Genomic DNA, 22077 nt, shown 5'->3' with positions numbered 1-22077 from the left:
AAGACCTACCCCTCAGAATAGTCTATATGAAATGCTATCCAGCTCTTCTCTCCAAAAGGCCAAACCATACCATCCTGACCTCTTTAGCAAATGGCTGAGAAGTTAGTTCTGATTAGGTGCTTGGAGGCTAGGATCAAGCTCCTCAGACAGGAGTTCTGGGATAAGAACAAAGTTCAAACATTCAACCTCTAGGTAAGCTCCCTATGTCCAACCCCTTTCACTCCAGGAATAAATGGCTTCACCAGAGACAATGCCCTTTACTTTTTGATTAGAATTTCTTTGTATATGTGTATCCTGGCTGCTAGTGGTACCGTGGGTTTGAAAGCCTCTGAGGCTTAGCTATGATTCTCCACCAACAGGGGAGCAGGGCATTACCAAAAACAGTTAATGATGTAAAGGTATCCATCTTTTTCAGCTAGCAGCTCTGAGGGCAAATCCTCCAGTTCAGAAGTGAGAAGATCAGCTTCTGTTCTCTGAGCAACATGGCCAGCTATAGGTCTGGTATAATGAAAAGTACATCTTTCTCCCACTATCGCCACCTAGTTCCTTTTTCCAGAATGAACCACAGTTACCAGTGTCTTGTGTATCATTCTGGAGACATTCTACGCAGAGTAGGCACATATATGGTTTCATGTGTATATGTATATATATACATATATATATACACACACACTTACATTTACATGTATATATTTTTCTACAATATAATTGGTAGCATATCATATCCACAGTTCTACACCTTGATTTTTTTTTTTAATTCAACAAAATATCTTGGAGATGACTTTTTATCAGTTCATAGAGTACACCAACTCTGTGTAATATTCCATTATTTGTAACCATAATTTATTTTAAAATCCTCTCTTGCTATTTCTGATTTTTTGCTTTTATAACAAATTATTTGCTTACGTAACTTTATGTATGCATTATTTCACATATGTATGGGTTTACCCTTAACATGAATTCTTTGAAGGGAATTTGAGGGTAATTTGGGGGTCAAAGCATGTGAATTTTCAAAATCAATAATTTCCACATTTTTCTCCATAGGGATTCTACCTTTATCACACACTATGTCAACATGTGTGTCTGGGTTTATTTCTGAGCTTTCTGTTCTGATTCATTCATGCACTTATTCATGCATTAGCACAGTTTTACGTATTATAGCTTTATAATATGTTTTTGTACCTGGAAAGCCACTCCTCTGTCATCACTCATCTCTTCCAGGATTTTTTCTATTCTTGTTTTTTCCCATATTTTAAAATAATAATAGCTAACATGTATTTGGTGTTTACCATGTGCCAAGCACCAGACTCAGCATTTGAAATGTATCTGCTCATCTAATCAACACAAAAATTCTATGAGGTAGGCACTACTGTTATTTCTATTTTTTCCAAAAGAGGAAACTAAGGTACAGAGAGGTTATGGAACTTGCCCAAAATCACACAGACAGTGAACACTGCAGCTAGAATGTAAACCAAGAGTCTCTACTCTTCACCACTTTGCGATAATGCCTTTTGCAGTATGAGATTTCTTTTGCTATTTTCTAACTTCTTGAATTGAATGTTTAATTAATTTGATTTTCATGATTGATCACCTATTAATGTAAATAATTAAGCCTTTGATTTTCCTCTGAGCACTCTTTTATCTGTATCCCATAAGTTTTGAATATGATAGCTTACCAAGGTGCCTACTTTGCTGTTAAAAATTTGTATTGTAATGTTAAATTTATAGATTAATGTAACGAGAATTAACATTTTTATGATGTTGAGATTTCCCAACTAAGAACTTTCCAATTGTTTATGATTTTCCTCATATAAAACATATATGTTTTATTATGATTATTCATAGGCATTTTATCTTTTTAAATTGTTATTTTAGTGGATATTTGCTTCCACTATGACTTCCAACTGGTTGTTGTTAGAATAGAAAACCATAGTTATCCATATGTATTTATTGGACCTCACCTCTTTAACTAAATTCTTTTATTTCTAATAGCTTTCAGTTTATTTTCATGGGTTTTCCACATAAAAATGTACAAACAATATTAACTTTTTGCCTAATACTCACACCTTTTCCCCCACATTTACTGTTAGATTATAGAGATGATAAAAGACACCTTAGTCTTATTCCTGACTTTTAATGAGACTTGAAGATTGGAGATATTGGAATAATGTCCACACTGAGGGTTCATAGAACTACAGAATTTAGAAATAGGAAAAAAAAAAACCTACTTAGATAACTGTAATTATCTTCTTTCTAATTTGTTTTATGAAGGTGCTTTTGTACGGTAATTTTCTTTGGGGTCTGACTTGGTAGCATAAACAGTTCTACCTTTAAAATGTGTTTCCTGATATCCAGTTTAAATGCTTCTTTGTTTGATAGTTTAAATATCTTTAATTTTCTGTTATAAAAGTAACACACATTCCTTAAAGAAAATTTGGAATATAGAGAGAAACGGAGAAAATCAAATGTTTTTTAAGTGAACTGATTGCTTACACCCATGAACACACACACACCCCCCCCCCCCAAGAGGACTCTCAGAGTTAAGGACTTGGTCCTGGTAAGATGGAGGAGGGGAGACAATTGAATCTGAATGTGGAGGAAATTATTTTCAGAAGAATTTTATTTTTCAGAGTCCAAAAATCTAGCCAGGATAAGCTGATCCTTAGGACTGTTCGCTGGGCTGAAATATCCCAAAGATATCTTTGATTCTCTGACCAATTCTCTCAGTCTTTTTGCCTATCTTCTCCCCACCTCTCTGGGGGAAGTCACCCAGCCGGCGAAATAGCCCCACACTCTGAATCTGTGAACCAGGAGGAAACAGGCTTCTTTTGGGGATCGGCTCAAGATTAAAACCAGACCGCTCCCCACCTGAACATCCCCATTCCTGGGCCACCGTTCACTTCCACCGCCCCACGCTGTGTGTCTACCTGCCTGTCCATCCGCACCCACAGCAGTGACCTACCTGGGTCCCCTGAGCTGTTGCTATTCCTCTCACTCTCCCCGTCTTCCTGGCCGTCGGCATTCTGCTGCGTGTGCTGTAGGCTCAGCTTGTGGCAGACCTCGAAGGCCTGCCCCACCGTCCGGACGATCCGCATGGCTTGGCTCTGGGAAGGAGAAAGGAAAGGAGAAAAGGAAGGATGTGGAGACCCTCTATAAGGACACAAGAAGGGCCGAAGTGGGAGAGGATGTGCAAGAGGCATGCAGACAGAAACCCATGAAGCCAGCAAAGGAAAGAGATGGAAAAACCTAATGTTGTTTGGATGTGCACATACTCACAAAGAAGAATGCAAAGACATTTTCCCTTCCTGAAATACTCCAGAAAATAGAAATTGTCACCACAGTTCTGAAACCATCAGTCAACTGAATGGACAGATAGCAAACAACCCAATTCTGGACTTAGCCCAATTCCGCCTCCCAAGTTTGACAAAAGTGGTTGATATGCTTCAGAATTCTTTGCCAACCATTATCAAATGTTCCATGGGTTCATCACACTAAGAGTAACTCAGCCATCATTTTTTTTTTTCTGCTGGAAGCGGTGGGTTTCCCTGGTGTTCCTGCAGACCAAGGGTTGAGAAGTCATGGTCTAAACAGCAGAACCAGCTGAGGCCTAGAGTCCAAGTTCCCCGGAATACCACTGGCAGCCAACGGTATCTAAGGTGAGCTTCCCAGCCTTGCTCTAAAGATGTCTCTCACTGGGTCCATTCTTGGGCTACTTCCTTTCTTTCTTTCTTTTTTTCTTTTCTTTCTTTCTTTTTTCTTGCTATTTAACCTCTTCCTCTAACTGCCCAAGCACTGAGCTTAACCCTAGCTCCCGGTATTCCACTACTAGGACAGCAGGAGACAGGACAAAAAAGCCTGTTCCTGGAAGGAGTCTCAAGTGGCCCACGTAGGCCATGAGGAAAAACCACATGCAAGGTTTTCAGGGCATGGTCTTCTAACTGGATAACTGATTATAATTTGATAATCGGTCTGCTTTCACATTCTTTCAAAGACTCACTGAATGACTTCAGTGAGAGCCATGCGGAGTTTAAGAGCTCAGGCTGGGAAAGCTTAGGTCACTTCTCCTTTTACACCAGTGGTCTCCAAACACTCTGCCACCACAGACTGCACTGCATTTAACTGCGGCTGTCACTCCATGCCTTGAGTCTAAGATTAATCACATCTTGGATGATCTGACTTCAGGTCAGCTGTGACTACCTAATGACACCATCAGTTCACCCAGCACATTTAAAAAACCCCGAGGTAACATCAGCAGTCAAGTAGAGCTTCTCATCAGCAAACCGATGCAATTATAGACAAACGCAGAGTCCAATGTTTTGATAAGCCTGTGAGGCCTTGTTGAGGATAAACGTATGATTCATTTACACTATTCATAATATTGAAATTAGCTCATATTTCTCCATTACTATCTTCATGAATCCCTAAGGGCCTTGGATCCCATGTATGGAACTACTGCTCTAATTCACTCTCTGCTAGGTGTAAGTCCCCAAGTCACTCTCCTTACTATTTCCTCAAGCCTGGCATTACTTCTGTGTTCTCCCTTTTCATTTCAGGCCGGAGTATTCAGGTTAAGATGAAAAGGCATCTTGGCCAATCGTCGTCATAGGCCTACTTCAGATCTCAGTCTACGTCTACTCCTCCTGATGTTCCTCAAACCACTTCCTAGAAGTGACCGTCTTAGCGCTCAGACCTCTCTTTGCCCATGATGCGAACTCCAGGGGTGTTCTTAACTGACCTCTCACCTGGACCATCCTGACGTGTCTGGATGATGAGAACTTTAAGTAAGGCAGGAAGAGATGAGTAACTTCTGTGGGATCCCCCATCACCCAGGGGTGGGTCAGAGCCTCTGTCCTGTACCTCCAACCTTAACTTCCTCCTGTTTACCAAAGGTCAGGCTTAGGCCCCTTCTCACGCCACAAGTTCGTACTATCTAGAAGATAACTGCTCTGTCTGCGCTGGAAGTTGAGGAGCAGCAGGCACTGGTCTTAAGCAAGAAGCCCCCACCTTCCTCACTCCCAAAATATATTTAAAAAGTGTCATTTAGGGGCTTCCCTGGTGACGCAGTGGTTGAGAATCTGCCTGCCAATGCAGGGGACGCGGGTTCGAGCCCTGGTCTGGGAAGATCCCACATGCCGCGGAGCAACTGGGCCCGTGAGCCACAACTACTGAGCCTGCGCATCTGGAGCCTGTGCTCCGCAACGAGAGAGGCCGCGATAGTGAGAGGCCTGCGCATCGCGATGAAGAGTGGCCCCCGCTTGCCGCAAGTGGAGAAAGCCCTCGCACAGAAACGAAGACCCAACATAGCAATCAATCAATCAATCAATCCATCAATCAATAAATCTTTTAAAAGAAAAAGTGTCATTTAGAGGGCACAGTCCCTAGCCAATCCAGGCCAAGCACATCTTTCACATCTCCTTTGGCAATCAAGCTGTGCTCTGATGAGGAGGCTGAGCCAGGAAGCTCAACCCTCAGGTGAAAAAGAAGATTCTGTTCCACTCAAAAGTGTTCTTCCCCCAGGCCTCCTTAGATCTGTTGTTACTTATTCTCTTTATGAGAATAAGAGCAGACTGCCTGTGGTTAATCTTTTACAGCAAAGCTTACTACCAGTTTACCAAACCTTAGAGATGCTATATTCTACCTACCAAATATAGCCAATGTCCGTTACACAGAGCCTTTCCCCTTTCCCTTCTTCTGACTTTTGGAAATTTTGCTCTCTTACACATCTTTACAAGAGGCAGAAAAGGACAAATTTGGGAGGTCTAGAAATAAAATATGGTAAGTCTAAATGATATGTAGAGATTCCGCATTTAATTCCATTACTTCCTTATCTTCCATAAATTAACCCAGATAAATCATACTGCGTAAGTATCTGCAAAGGCTGAGTTAGTCTTTTCCCAGTTGTATTATTACCAGAGTACAGACCCAGTTTCCCTCTTAAAAATATATACTCACACAGAAAATTCCAAATTTACTACCACATCTGTTGCTACAAAATCTCAGGTTCTCCTAAGGAGGACATGTTACAAATCCCCCCAACTCCGTAAGTCACAGATACCTCCCTTAACTAACTTTTAAGATAGTATTAAAAAATGAAAGGGACTCAAGTGTCCCTGAGTCTAAGGAATTAACAGGGGAAAGGACAGGATCTCTAAACTTCTCTTTGGAAGGAAACACTCCGATTTAAGTATGAGGATATAGCTGGTGGGAAACGACTTTTCAGAGGACCTGCATTTCTCATGCATCACACACTGACAGTGGATGATGGGATACACTCAGGACTGAGCATCTGCAGAACCTGGAACCCAGCTCAAATCTCTATTCTGCCACCTTCATCAAGGACAAATGTATGACACACACACCCACTGGTTTCAACCAGCTATTTACAAGCCCAAAACAGTCGTAAGGAAGTGGCTGGTCTTAATGCTTAATATTTGTACTCTCCGTGTCTCATTTTCACATTTTAGTACATTTACTAGGACAAGCAATTGACCCTCACCTCTATCTGATTCCCCTGAAAAAGTAGAAAATGCAGACTTAGGGTTCACTGGTCCTGACTTCCCTGTGTTAGAAATGACTCCCACCTCCCTGGCCTCCCATTTCCTTCCTAGCCCCCTTTACCAGAGCTGTTCTGCAGAACATCTCTGTAACTTCAATGGAAAAGTGAATCACTGATGTTTATAGCCTCTCCTCCGCCACACAGAGGAATTAATATATGGCTAACATATATGAGAGCACCTCCCACAGTGCTTGGCATATACCAAGTGCTCAAGAAATGTTTTATTCTGAATATGGAATTCACTGCACCAAAGGGGAATTAAGACATAAAACAAACAGTAGTTCAGGAAAGGCTAGGCTTACTTTATCAATAATAGAAATGTGAAGACATGAAGGGAATTGCCTCTTATGTAGGTATGTTAGCATCAAAAGGGCTAAAGCCACCATCTCTCTGTCCCCATAGCAACAGAGAAGAACTGGGCCAAATCATCTTTGGTCTGAGCTGGTATGAAGGTTTCTGCTGTGAGGAAACTGTTCAGTAAGAGTTCTAGATTGGCACATTCAGTGCTAAATGATTTCATTTTGACTTATCCTTTACTCCTGTTTAATGTGAAGGCTGTATTTCCAGTCACAGTAAAAGGACACAGTAGCATGTTTTATGAAGAGCTCTCCGCACTTGAAAACATAATCAAGCTACCCTATCTGCTTTACAGAATGATTATATACACGTAAAAGAACAGCCCTTCCCACTCACCACTCTAGCAGTTAGAAGAGGCTGGGTGGCTGTTAATTCTCTCACAAATGGCTATGTGAATTCAGAGGGCCCTTGACCTTTTAGACTCCGCCTCCTTCACCAGTAAAAAGTCTACTTTTAGAAGATTCTATATAAGGACCTTGTTGGGGAACGTTACTTGAAGGTGGCTAGGAGGGCCAGCCTGCACCTGGCAGGGGCTGTCCCTCCCCTCACTGGTGCCATCTTCTCCCTGCATGGTCATCCTGGCCCCTGCCTGCCAGGCCTACCCCACGTGGTAACTGGGCCCTCTGGCCTTCTAAGCAAGAACGCTGATTCTGCCTGCACCTCGGAATGCAGGAATCACACAGGCTGGAACTTATTTTAATAAACCATGACTAACTCAGGAGGGAGAAGCTTTAAGAAGAACCGATTCCATCGGGCCCCACGGGTCATCACGAAGCAGGTGCTCATACCTCCTGACCTCTGCAAATCAAACTGGGGCTTTAAAGTTGTGAAGATAGCCAGGTACGAAGCAGAGCAAATAATTAGCATGTTGGGAAGGCAGCCTTTTCCAGCTCTGGGATATGGTCATTGTCTGGAATTTCCTAGGTTTTTAATTTTTAATTTTTAATTTATCTATCTATTTATTTATTTATGGCTGCGTTGGGTCTTCGTTGCTGCGTGCGGGCTTCCTCTAGTTGCGGCAAGCAGGGGAGTCATCAGATAAGTAAGGAAAGTGAATAGAAGAAGTTCAAAACGCAAGGTGTACATGATGATGAAGAAGATGATGATGACAATGACAGAGAATGAAGAGAAGACTGGGTGCACACTTCTTCCAAGTAAGTGTCTTTCTTAGTCTACTTAGCCTTTCTTAGTGTAAACTTAGCTTTCTACCCCAGTGTACATCCCCCTCCTCCGCCACCCTGTATCTCCTGGGAACTTGAGATTTATCTGCCAAGTGCTTCTGAATTCTAAGGAACTGCAGCCCAGTAAGCCAGTTCTAGGACAACTCACAGGTTTATAATTCTTTTCATCTACCACAGCAAGAAAGTACAGTGCCCCTCTCTTGACCTTAACCAGCACAGAATCTCAACAAAAATAGAGCTGAAGGTCACATTTCTTTAATGTGTTTTTTGAACCTTAGTAAAAGATTTAAGCTTATATCTATCAAATGATCTCAATCTGTAGAATCTGCAATGCTGAAGCAAGAAAATATATCTGGAATTCTACATAGAGGAAGATCCAACAAACTAAGCCTCTGAAATGGGAGATGGATTAGGTTTCTGTCTAACAGGTTCTTTAATGGCCTTGATCATATAATTTGATCAAGGCAATGCCTTGGACACTAGAATATTGCTACTATGGGGAAAGTTTAGTTTCAAAGTGGGTATGACTTGCAACATTGACAGGAGGTAGTGGACCTTACAATTTCCAATGGACTGCTGGGTTTTCCCTTGTACCCTGCTAGCCCATGAACCACAGTACCATAGAGAAAAGAAGGTCAAGTTATAACCTTAATACTGTCAGTAACCAGCTAGGTGACCATGGGCAAGTTAATTCATTTTTCCAGGTACTGATTTCCTCTCCATTAACAGAGAGGTTTGGACTAGATCAGTTCTGAGCCTTATGATTTCTATACTTTTGACTTCCCAACCCAAACCCACCTCAACATTAAAGATATAAAAAATGAGGTTCCTTCCCTAAATTTAGGACCTATCTCTCCTCCATTTCTTGAGCTTGGCCAGGAAAGTGACTTATTCTTTAGCACATGACTGACATCACCATTCAAAATCCACTGCAAGCTCTTAAGGACAGCTAAACTTCTCCACTGTGGCCCCTAATCTGATGGTGACAGCATTATAGGAGGCAATGATTTCTCCAAACCCAAACCAACTGAGCTGTGATTGCCGGCAGAACAATTTCATGAAGATAATGGGGAGATTCCTGTGGCTCCTGTTAATCACCAACACTTCATGCACTGATGCGCTAATAAGTACAGTCACACTTAATCAGGGCAGACAGCCACATGCTCCTGGGGCTCGGAGAAAATGACAGGAGCGGGACAGCTACTCCACTGGAGAGGTCAAGAGACCACACAGAGGCTTCACAGGAGTCAAAAGGCCTTGCAAATGAATACTGTCATTATATCCCCTAAGGAGGAGAAACAGGAAAGCCGTGTTATTAGGAAATGTCTCCAATGCTCTGGACAAGGAAAAGACCCTCTCCTACCCTTCCTTTCTGGCACTAGTCTGAATAGTGCTGGGATCTCCCCACTACAATCCTGGTGATCCTTCCCAGTCACACAAAACTTGTTTCCTGAAGACCATCTCACTCCACATACAAAAAACAGCATTCCTGAGATGCCTTTCATCTTATTTGGTGGCTGGAGAAACTCAAATCCAGAGAGGCTCATGTATCTCTTATGAATTTTGTGTAACAGAGTTAAGTGGCCAAAGCTCTGGACTAGGAAGCAGGAAGCTAGGTTTTTATCTCAGTGGCAATGTTGACTCACTGTGCGACCAATGGAAATTTACATCCCTGGGCCCTTTCTTTCTCCCACTGTAAAATAGAGCCAATATTGACCAAACAAAGATACTAAGAGAAAAAAAGGAAAATCTATGTCAAAGAGACTTGGGCCGTTCAGAGTTAAGGAGCTCTTCATACCCCAGTAACAATTACAGTAGAATCCGGTTACAAGTAGGTCTTGGAGAACAAAGCTACTCCTCAGTTATGCAACTTCCTGATGAAGATAATATAATGCAGTGGTTAAAAAGATGAGCTCCAGAGTCAGACTTTCTGGGTTCATTTCTGACTCCACCACTCATTATGAATTATGTCCCTTAAGTCTCCATTTTCCCATCCATAAGATGAAGAGTATGACAGTAACTACACCTCACAGGGCTGCTGAGGGAATGAAGTAAGATAATTCATATAAAGAGTCTAGAACAGTCATGAGCACATAGCAAGTAACCAAAACTGATTGGATATCATTTGACTTAATATAAGGCTAAAACTTGGAAAATCTAGACTAACAGATGAATCGCTGGTAGTATGTTATCTTCCTGCAATATTCTGCTATCTAACTTCTGGTGAAAGCCCAACTGAAAAAAAATCAGCTCAAGATTAAAGTCCCCAAGATGAGAACCACATTGGCTATATAGGTAAGTAAAGGAAGATCCACAGGTATAGAAATAACAACTGTGCTGGGAGCGAGGTACAGGGAGGTCCTCTACCAGGCAAGCTGAGACACCTGACCCATGTTCTCCACCAACCGAAGAGACAATCCTGTTCCCCATGGTGAACTGTAAGGTAAGGATGACCCACATGAGAAGCCTGTCATGGGAAATGTGCCATGAGTGCCCACTCGGGACATGATGTGATGTGAACAGCAATAACCAAGCCTTGACACAGCAAGGAGCTCATACAAGGTTTTTCTATGTTATAATCACCACGAGGGCTCTGGAGAACACCCAGGTCCACTGGCTTCCAGTCAAGAGACCCCCATACTGACCTCCAACAACCCAGAAACATCCCTGCAAGACACTTATGCTCAGAGTATTTAGTCCTTTCCCCCTCGCCTCTTAAGTATTCCTATCATGTGCCAATTAAAACTCCTTCCCAAGCTAACTATTATCTCTCCAAACCAGAAGGGCTTTACAAGAAAGTAAATCACCAGATCTGGAGACTAACCAGGATAAGCATGCAAAACCTTGCAGACGTGTTCCCCACCCACCCCTCCCCAACTGTGCTTCCTTTGCTGAACGATTAATTCACTTCTCTTTCCTGGCTTGGAAACTAGCCCTTCCACCTATAGTTCAGCGGCAATGGGGCTCACAGCCCAGGCTGTCTGGAAACAATTCCTTCAGCTGCATGGCTACAGGCCAGCAAAGGGCCTGAGAACCAGCTCTGAAAAGTTACAGTCTCAGTAGGTGAGGGTGAAAGGGATATAGAAAATAAAAGAGCCAGAGATCAGGATTAGCTCTGAGAGCTATGAAACATGGAAAACACTGATATGATAGGGAACCAGATGACTACTCCTTTGTCACTGGGTAATAAGAACTTAATTCTGTCCTTCGCTTCAAGATCAAAGTTCCAATGGGCATTGTTCTTAGACTCAGGTTTTGGCAGAAGAACTGGACGACCCCACTGAGTTTGCATTGCTACACTAGATTGGCTGGCAAAGCAAATACAACCATCTCCTTTACCTAGGTTTCCTGCTCAAAATCCTTTTGTTCTACATGTCTCCCTGATTCTAGCCAATGCCTATTTATGGGACCTTGGGCAAGTCATTTAATCTCTCTGAGCCTCAATTTAAATTTATTTATCCGTAAAATTGGGCATGAAAATTACCTGTCTTAACTTCTTCACGTAGGTTTTTGCAAGGATCAAGTAAGATTAAATATTAAAGCACTTTGTAAATTAAAATGTGCCATTTGTAACTTTAATAAATTCCAAGGTCCACACGGTCCAGTCTCTGGACAAAACTAAAGTCAGATGTAAAGTGGAACACTCGAAATGAATTAAAGGGAATCCTAGTCTTCAGTTGTATCTGTCAAAGACCATTACAGATGATCCAATTCATAAGTCTCAGGAACACTCTGTATTTCCTTTCCTCTCCGCCCTAGATCCACTGCACCTCAAAGCCACACAAGTGCTTTTCACTCTCCCAAGCCCTAAATTCTCAACTCCAGCCCCTCTGGTTTTTCTTTCTCTCCCTCTCCTTCCTACTCTATCAGATCTTTAATATGCAGCTCAACTTCACCCCACTTTCACTTTTTTCCTCTCAACTGTACTATTATCTAAAAGTGAAATCTGGCGACTTGCCCCTTTTTCCTTCTACCTTTCCAGTTCTAGCTCTTTCCACCCAATTCCATGATTTACATTTAAAAGCTTGGGAATAGGTGGGTAAGGGCACAAATCTCCTTAGAGGAAGAGGCTAGATCAGCAAAGTATAATTCTCTTTATGGAGCTAGGGTGGGGGACAGGACATATATAATAGTAAATCTTGACCCTGTCACGTTTTTATTCTTATTATCCCCACTTGGCAAGGTACCTACAAATCTATTAAAGATGTCTTACGGCATAAGATGCATTAAGATATCACATAGCATCAAAGAAGGGACAAACAGGAGAGAATTTGGAAGGAGTCCTCATAGAAGGCCAGGGTTAGTGGTTTGTGTCTAGAATGGTTGGGACCTTACCATTCCACACCTGTGAGGGACCTTTCAGACACAAATAGCGTTTTCCAAAGTCACCTCTATAGTAAACTAGTTCCCAGGATATTAACACTTATACATGGAAAAAATATGATTCCATGGCCAATTCAGTTTGAGAAATGCTGCGTTACAGGGATTTCTCTGACTTTAGGACTTCCCAGCACATTTAAATTGAATAATTTTAACATGAAACATTTTGGATGGTAAATGTTTTACAGGATACATTTTAAGAAAGGCTGGTTTTGGCTCTCCTCCTCATTTTATAGACAAGGAAACTGAGACCCATGGGGGATACTGACCCTCATAACATCATTCAGAGTTCTGGGGGAGAAGAGGGGCTACAGCCCACGTTTCCAAACCCCAGTTTTGTGTGTTAGACTCCGGGAGGAATGATAGAGAGGAAGCATGCCTCTACGGAATTGCAAAAGTTGCATTTACTCAAGCATCAAGGTTACTATACATCAAGGATGGTTACAAAATAATCATCCAGGACAACCAACATCACAAAGTCTAACTAGATCCCGCATGTCATGTTTGTAGGCCACTGAACAGTATACAGAATTATGATGAAGGGTCACCTTAGCTAGCGGTAATCTTCTTTTCTACCACACATCAAGGGGAGCGCCACTCCTGGAGCTGTCTGCCTGCTCCTGTTGCAGAGCCCTTAACCAATGGTCAAGATCTCTCCAGTTGTTCGCATAAAACTAAGAACAAAGTTCAAATGAAACTAAAAGAGAATTGCATTATATAGAAGCAATGACAGACTAGTGAGAGAGTTCCCCTATATCTTGCATTAAAATAGCCACCTCCAAATCTTGCCTCTCTATCAACAGGGAGACGGGTCAATGTTAGGAGCACTCTGGTTCCATCAGAGGAAAATAAGAGATGACAGCCCCTTTACCTTCTTCTTGGATTTGAAGACGTTACACCTGAAGATATTGCTGGCACCATCTCGAGCGATATAGCTGAAGATCTTCAAGTCTTGGGAATCGTGAGAGACGTAGAAGATCCTACAGGAAGAACAACAGAAAAATGCACTGAAAATGGCATTAGGTTCAAATCTCCAATGAGGAAACCTCTGTTAAAGGACACTCTGCAGACAGAGCTCACTCACGTCAAGTCCTTAGAGAAAGCTTTCTTCCTATGAAAGCCACAATGCAGGAGGCACTTTCCATGGGCTCCACAAACACTGACATTCCAGTGAGTGACCTCCAGATGTGAAAGGGTGGACACAGGTAGGACATGGACCCCACGCTATCACTAGTAAATCTGTCCTGGCAACTTGTATGTTAGAAGGAAAAAATCATTCCCATCCTTATCAGAGCAATAAATCTGCATCTAAGCCAGGGAAATGTGGGGAGGTTTCCTAATACCTGTTCACAGTTACGTCCAAATGAGGAGACTTAGGGAACCAGCAATGCTAACCACATTGGGAGACACTCTGTTTCATTATTGTAGGTCCCTCGGTGATAGTGACTTCACTTTCTGTCCCACGCCATCAAGTTCACAGCTTCCATGTATTCATTCCATCAGTCAACCAATCCCCCTGAGTGCACACCATGGGCCAGGCACTATCCCAGCAGCCAGAGGAACAAGCAACAGAACATATAAAGCCCCTGAACTCATGGAGCTCATATTCAGGAGATATCAATAAACAAATAGAAAATGAGTGCCATGAAGAAAAATAAGGGACAGAACATGACAGAGCCGCTATTTTAGACAGGGTGGTTAGCAGGAAGGCCTCAAAGAGAGGCAAAGACCTAATGATGTGAAGGTGCCAGTCACTGGACTACGTGGGCAAAGGCAGTGCAGAAAGTGGGAACAGCAAGTTTCAAAGCCAGGTGGTGTTTATAAGGCGCTCTAAGCATTCAAGGAATGGCCAGAAGGTCAGCGTGGCTCAAGTCAAGGGAGTGCGGCCAGTGACAGGGTCAGAGAAGCAATCAAAGGCCAGAACACAGGAGACCTTGAAGGGCAGGGGTTGTACTCCAAGTGAGATGAGAAGCCATTAGAGGCTTCTGAGCAGAGGATTGACTTCCTGATGCTTTAGACTAAAGAATCCCTCTGGCTGCTGTGGGTGGGCGGTGGGGATAGAGGCAGAGGAAAGGCCAGGAAAAGGGGAAAATTATAAGCAAGGCCCTAATGGCTGACTCTTAGGTGGCCCTAGGACAGGGTACCACCAGAACTACCAAGTCTGAGTGCTGTCAACATGGAGCAGGGGAGGCGAGTATCAGGGATACATCAGAGGAACTGATTTGAGCATTGAGGAGAGTGTTGCTCTTGATAAACACCCTGGGGACACATCATTTCCCTCCAGAATCTTTTCCTCAATGAAAACACAACTTTTCCATCCCAGGATTTCACAGGCCTGGTATGTCTGAGTCAGTCTTTCTGTGCAGCACAGAGAGAACGGGATTCAGAGTCATATCCACAACTGTGCCCCTTACCATAAGGTAAGCCGGGGAACCCTCAGAGGCTCAGTTTTCTTATCTGTAAAATGGGACTTTTAATAGTAACACCTTGCAGTGTTACTGGGAAGATGAAATAATGAGTAAAGTGCTTTTTACTTCTCCTTACCGATATCCCCTCTAAGTAGCCTTTTTACTGAGATTCTTACCAAGGACCCCAAGAAGTCTGAGAGGGACTTTCAAAAGAGAAGTGATACAGAGAGGAGAACAATCCCCAGAAAAAATCCAAGTTCACCTTGGGGACCAAAGCTTCTCTGCTGAACTCTGCTAAAAGTCATTTCAGTTCATCTCACGTGTCCACCAACTCTGAACGATGCTGAAATAGAGGTTATTATGTTTGTTTAACGTGGCTTCTAGGAAAGCTAATCTAACATTATCGGGCCTGCACCATAGAGTACCCGATTCTTCTAATGACGCCAAAGTGTCCTCCTAACACGGAAGGGACAAACCAACAACGGCACCTCAGCATCTCCTGCCTGAGCTGCAGGCCCACCCAGCCAGTCCTTCTGGACACACACTCCTGATCTTCTCTCAAGCTTCAAATTCATCACGTTCCCCAACTAAATTAATCATCTCCCCTGTAATTCTCAGGCAAACATGGCCTTCCTTCTCCCAAGCTCTCTCTCGATGAGGGGCGCCATGTCCACTCAAGCCAGAAACCGGGGCAACACCTTTGACTCCTTCCTCCCTTGTTCTCCAATATCTGTCACTCATGACCAAGTTCTCTGCAGCCCTCCTCCTTGACATGGCTCTAAAATATACTTTTTCCCTCAGTTCCACAGTACTGCCTTGGTCCACAGGTCCTACAGTTCACCTGGAATTTTGCAACTCACCTAGTGTCTCTCTGCTTCCTACCTCACCTACTGCCAAGCCACTCTCTATATTGCTAGCAAAGTGGTATTTTTGAAAACACAAACCACATCCTAGTATTTCCTTCTAAAAACCATTCAAAGGTTTCCTACTGCCCTCAGACCAAGTCCAAACTCCTCAGCATGGAGCATCTATGTTTCTGCTTTCATCTCTCTCCAGGAGCCTGACCTACATGGCCCTTCAGAACCAGGTGCATACATCTGCCTGCCTTTGCAACTGCTGTGACACCTCTGGCATCCTTGAAGACTTGATTCAGAGAAGCGTTCCCTGCCCACCCTGCCCTCAAGTCTGAGTTGCTGAATGCCCCTGGGTTTACCTTTACCATAGCACGTTATCTCATACTATGATGTTTATTTTTATATTTATATTTATTTTTTCAGAATTTAATTTTATTTTTTTAAATAGCAGGTTATTAGTTATCTATTTTATACATATTACTATATATGTCAATCCCAATCTCCCAATTAATCCCACCACCACCCCCCTCCCCTTTCCCACGCTGGTGTCCATACGTTTGTTCTCTACATCTGTGTCTCTATTTCTGCCTTGCAAACCGGTTCGTCCGTACCATTTTTCTAGATTCCACATATATGCGTTAATATACGATATTTGTTTTCCTCTTTCTGACTTACTTCACTCTGTATTACAGTCTCTAGGTTCATCCACGTCTCTACAAATGACCCAATTTCATTCCTTTTTATGGCTGAGTAATATTCCATTCTATATACGTACCACTTCTTCTTTATCCATTCATCTGTCTATGGGCATTTAGGTTGCTTCCATGACCTGGCTATTGTAAATAGTGCTGCAATGAACACTGGGGTGCGTGTGTCTTTTTGAATTATGGTTTTCTCTGGGTATATGTCCAGCAGTGGGATTGCTGGGTCGTATGGTAATTCTATTTTTAGTTTTTTAAGAAACCTCCATACTGTCCTCCATAGTGGCTGTATCAATTTACATTCCCACCAACAGTGCAAGAGGGTTCCCTTTTCTCCGCATCCTCTTCAGCATTTGTTGTTTGTAGATTTTCTGATGATGCCCATTCTCACCAGTGTGAGGTGATACTTCATTGTAGTTTTGATGTGCATTTCTCTAATAATTAGTGATGTTGAGCAGATTTTCATGTGCCTCTTGGCCATCTGTATGTCTTCTTTGGAGAGATGTCTATCTAGGTTTTCTGCCCATTTTTGGACTGGGTTCTTTGTTTTTTTAATATTGAGCTGCATGAGCTGTTTATATATTTTGGAGATTAATCCTTTGTCCATTGATTCGTTTGCAAATATTTTCTCCCATTCTGAGGGTTGCCTTTTTATCTTGTTTGTAGTTTCCTTTGCTGTGCAAAAGCTTTGAAGTTTCATTAGGTCCCATTTGTTTATTTTTGTTTTTATTTCCATTACTCTAAGAGGTGGGTCAAAAAAGATCTTGCTGTGATTTATTTCAAAGAGTGTTCTTCCTGTTTTCCTCTAAGAGTTTTATAGTGTCCGGTCTTACATTTAGGTCTTCAATCCATTTTGAGTTTATTTTTGTGTATGGTGTTAGGGACTGTTCTAATTTCATTCTTTTAAATTTAGCTGTCCAGAGTTCCCAGCACCACTTATTGAAGAGACTGTCTTTTCTCCATTGTATATCCTTGCCTGCTTTGTCATACATTAGTTGACCATAGTTGCGTGGGTTTATCTCTGGGCTTTCTATCCTGTTCCACTGATGTATATATTTCTGTTTTTGAGCCAGCACCATACTGTCTTGATTACTGTAGCTTTGTAGTATAGTCTGAAGTCCTGGAGCCTGATTCCTCCAGCTCCGTTTTTCTTTCTCAAGACTGCTTTGGCTATTCGGGGTCTTTTGTGTTTCCATACAAATTGTGAAATTTTTTGTTCTAGTTCTGTGAAAAATGCCATTGGTAGTTTGATAGGGATTGCACTGAATCTGTAGACTGCTTTGGGTAGTATAGTCATTTTCACAATATTAATTCTTCCAATCCAAGAACATGGTATATCTCTCCATCTGTTTGTGTCATCTTTGATTTCTTTCATCAGTGTCTTACAGATTTCTAAGTACAGGTCTTTTACCTCCTTAGGCAGCTTTATTCCTAGGTATTTTATTCTTTTTGGTGCAATGGTGAATGGGATTATTTCCTTAATTTCTCTTTCTGATCTTTTGTTGTCAGTGTATAGGAATGCAAGAGATTTCTGTGCATTAACTTTGTATCCTGCAACTTTACCAAATTCATTGATTAGCTCTAGTAGTTTTCTGGTGGCATCTTTAGGATTATCTATGTATAGTATCATGTCATCTGCAAACAGTGACAGTTTTAATTCTTCTTTTCCAATTTGTATTCCTTTTATTTCTTTTTCTTCTCTGACTGCTGTGGCCAGGACTTCCAAAACTATGTTAAATAACAGTGGCAAGAGTGGACACCCTTGTCTTGTTCCTGATCTTAGATGAAATGCTTTCAGTTTTTCACCATGGAGAATGATGTTTGCTGTGGGTTTGTCATATATAGCCTTTATGATGTTGAGGTAGCTTCCCTCTATGCCCACTTTCTGGAGAGTTTTTTTTATCATAAATGGGTGTTGAATTTTGTCAAAAGCTTTTTCTGTATCTATTGGGATGATCATATGGTTTTCATTTTTCAATTTGTTAATATGGGGTATCACATTGATTGATTTCCATATAGTGAAGAATCCTTGCATCCCTGGGATAAACCCCACTTGATCATGGTGCATGACCCTTTTAATGTGTTGTTGGATTCCGTTTGCTAATATTTTGTTGAGGACTTTTGCATCTATATTCATCAGTGATATTGGTCTGTAATTTTCTTTTTTGTAGTATCTTTGTCTGGTTTTGGTATCAGGGTGATGGTGGCCTCATAGAATGAGTTTGGCAGTGTCCCTTTCTCTGCAATTTTTTGTAAGAGTTTGAGAAGGATGGGTGTTAGCTCTTCTCTAAATGTTTGAAAGAATTCACCTGAGAAGCCATCTGGTCCTGGACTTTTGTTTGTTGGAAGATTTTCAATCACGCTTTCAACTTCATTACTTGTCATTGGTCTGTTCATGTTTTCTGTTTCTTCCTGGTTCAGTCTTGGAAGGTTATACCTTTTCAAGAATTTGTCCATTTCTTCCAGGTTGTCCATAGTAGTGGCACGGAGCTGCTTGTAGAAGTCTCTAATGATGCTTTCTATTTCTGCATTTTAACTTCTCCTTTTTCATTTCTAATTTTATTGATTTGAGTCCTCTCCCTCCTTTTCTTGATGAGTCTGGCTAAAGGTTTATGAATTTTATCTTCTCAAAGAACAAGCTTTTAGTTTTATTGATCTTTGCTACTGTTTTCTTTGTTTCTATTTCATTTATTTCTGCTCTGACCTTTATGAATTCTTCCCTTCTACTAACTTTGGGTTTGTTTGTTCTTCTTTCTCTAGTTCCTTTAGGTGTAAGGTTAGATTGTTTATTTGAGATTTTTCTTGTTTCTTGAGGTAGGACTGTATTGCTATAAACGTCCCTCTTAGAACTGCTTTTACTGCATCCCATAGGTTTTGGATCATCATGTTTTTGTTGTCATTTGTCTCTAGGTATATTTTGATTTCCTCTTTGATTTCTTCAGTGATCTCTTGGTTATTTAGTAACGTATTGTTTAGCCTCCATGTGTTTGTGTTTTCTATGTTTTTCTTCCCATAATTGATTTCTAATCTCATAGTGTTGTGGTCGGAAGAGATGCTTGATGTGATTTCAATTTTCTTAAATTTACTGAGGCTTGATTTGTGACCCAAGATGTGATCTATCCTGGATAATGTTCCGTGTGCACTTGAGAAGAAAGTGTAATCTGCTGTTTTCGGATGGAATGTCCTATAAATATCAATTAAATCCATCTGGTCTCTTGTGTCATTTAAAGCTTGTGTTTCCTTATTAATTTTCTGTCTGGATGATCTGTCCATTGGTGTAAGTGAAGTGTTAAAGTCCCCCACTGTTATTGTGTTACTGCCGATTTCCTCTTTTATAGCTGTTAGCATTTGCCTTATGTATTGAGGTGCTCCTATGTTGGGTGCATATATATTTATAATTGTTATATCTTCTTGGATTGATCCCTTGATCATTATGTAGTGTCTTTCCTTGTCTCTTGTAACATTCTTTATTTTAAAGTCTATTTTATGTGATATGAGTATTGCTACTCCAGCTTTCTTTTCATTTCCATTTGCATGGAATATCTTTTTCCATCCCCTCACTTTCAGTCTGTATGTGTCTCTAGGTCTGAAGTGGGTCTCTTGTAAACAGCATATAGATGGGTCTTGTTTTTGTATCCAATCAGCGAGCTTCTGTCTTTTGGTTGGAGCATTTAATCCATCCACATTTAAGGTAGTTATCGATATGTATCTTCCTATGACCATTTTCTTAATTGTTTTGGGTTTGTTTTTGTAGGTCCTTTTCTTGTCTTGTGTTTCCCACTTAGAGAAGTTCCTTTAGCATTTGTTGTAGAGCTGGTTTGGTGGTGCTGAATTCTCTTAGCTTTTGCTTATCTGTAAAGCTTTTGATTTCTCCGTCGAATCTGAATGAGATCCTTGCCGGATAGAGTAATCTTGGTTGTAGGTTCTTCCCTCTCATCACTTTAAATATATTGTGTCACTCCTTTCTGGCTTGTAGAGTTTCTGCTGAGAAATCAGCTGTTAACCTTATGGGAGTTCCCTTGTATGTTATTTGTCATTTTTCCCTTGCTGCTTTTAATAATTTTTCTTTGTCCTTAATTTTTGTCAGTTTGATTACCGTATGTCTTGGCATGTTTCTCCTTGTGTTTATTCTGTCTGGGACTCTCTGCGCTTCCTGGACTTGGGTGGCTACTTCCTTTCCCATGTTAGGGAAGTTTTCAACAATAATCTCTTCAAATATTTTCTTGGGTCCTTCCTCTCTCTCTTCTCCTTCTGGGACGCCTATAATGCGCAAGTTGGTGCGTTTTATTTTGTCCCAGAGGTCTCTTAGGCTGTCTTCATTTCTTTTCATTCTTTTTCCTTTATTCTGTTCCGTGGCAGTGAATTCCATTATTCTGTCTTCCAGGTCACTTCTCCATTCTTCTGCCTCAGTTATGCTGTTATTGATTCCTTCTAGTGTATTTTTCATTTCAGTTATTGTATTGTTCATCTCTGTTTGTTTGTTCTTTAATTCTTCTAGGTGTTTGTTCTTTAATTCTTCTAGGTCTTTGTTAAACATTTCTTTCATCTTCTTGATCCTTGCCTCCATTCTTTTTCCGAGGTCCTAGATCATCTTCACTATCATTATTCTGAATTTTTTTTTCTGGAAGGTTGCCTATCTCCACTTCATATAATTGTTTTTCTGGGGTTTTATCTTGTTCCTTTATATGGTGCATAGCCCTCTGCTTTTTGATTTTGTCTATCTTTCTGTGGATGTGGTTTTCATTCCACAGGCTGCAGGACTGTAGTTCTTCTTGCTTCTGCTGTCTGCCCTCTGGTGGATGAGGCTATCTAAGAGGCTTGTGCAAGCTTCCTGATGGGAGGGACTGGTGTTGGGTAGAGCTGGGTGTTGCTCTGGTAGGCAGAGCTCAGTAAAACTTTAATCCACTTGTCAGCTGATGTGTGGGACTGAGTTCCCTCCCTGTTGATTGTTTGGCCTGAGGTGACCCAGCACTGGAGGCTACAGGCTCTTTGGTGGGGTTAATGGTGGACTCTGGGAGGGCTCACACTAAGGAGTACTTCCCAGAACTTCTGCTGCCAGTGTCCTTGTCCCCACAGTGAGCCACAGCCACCTCCTGCGTCTGCAGGAGACCCTCCACCACTAGCAGGTATGTCTGGTTCAGTCTCCTATGGGGTCACTGCTCCTTCCCCCTGGGTCCTGATGCACACACTGCTTTATGTGTGCCCTCCAAGAGTGGAGTCTCTGTTTCCCCCAGTCCTGTCGAAGTCCTGCAGTCAAACCCTGCTAGGCTTCAAAGTATGATTCTCTGGGAATTCCTCCTCCCGTTGCCAGACCCCCAGGTTGGGAAGCCTGATGTGGGTCTCAGAACCTTCACTCCAGTGGGTGGACTTCTGTGGTATAAGTGTTCTCCACCTTGTGAGTCACCCACCCAGTGGTCATGGGATTTGATTTTATTGTGGTTGCGCCCCTCCTACCGTCTCATTGCAGCTTCTCCTTTGTCTTTGGATGTGGGGTATCTTTTTTGTGACTTCCAGTGTCTTTCTGTTGATGACTGTTCAGCAGTTAGTTGTGATTCCTGTGCTCTCGCAAGAGGGAGTGAGCACACGCCCTTCTACTCTGCCATCTTGAACCAGTACTCACTATGATGTTTATACTGAAGC

The 22077-nt window shown here is 41.8% G+C and overlaps 1 protein-coding gene across 2 annotated transcripts in view; it reads right to left on the bottom strand.

The window, feature by feature from the left end:
- Positions 1-22077, bottom strand: part of C1H1orf226 (chromosome 1 C1orf226 homolog) — a 309915-nt gene that overhangs the window by 39637 nt on the left and 248201 nt on the right. For both annotated transcript variants that reach the window (XM_036871202.1, XM_036871206.1), the window contains exons 5-6: positions 13346-13454; positions 2963-3104 (exon numbers count right to left, since the gene is read on the bottom strand). In XM_036871202.1, the coding sequence (XP_036727097.1) occupies positions 2963-3104; positions 13346-13454 (251 nt within the window). The remainder of the gene's footprint in view (positions 1-2962; positions 3105-13345; positions 13455-22077) is intronic.

Source organism: Balaenoptera musculus, chromosome 1 (genome assembly GCF_009873245.2).
Source record: "Balaenoptera musculus isolate JJ_BM4_2016_0621 chromosome 1, mBalMus1.pri.v3, whole genome shotgun sequence".
Taxonomy (NCBI): Eukaryota; Metazoa; Chordata; class Mammalia; order Artiodactyla; family Balaenopteridae; genus Balaenoptera; species Balaenoptera musculus.
The sequence above is the reverse complement of the archived record's forward strand: the minus strand, read 5'-3'. Positions and strand labels throughout refer to the sequence as shown.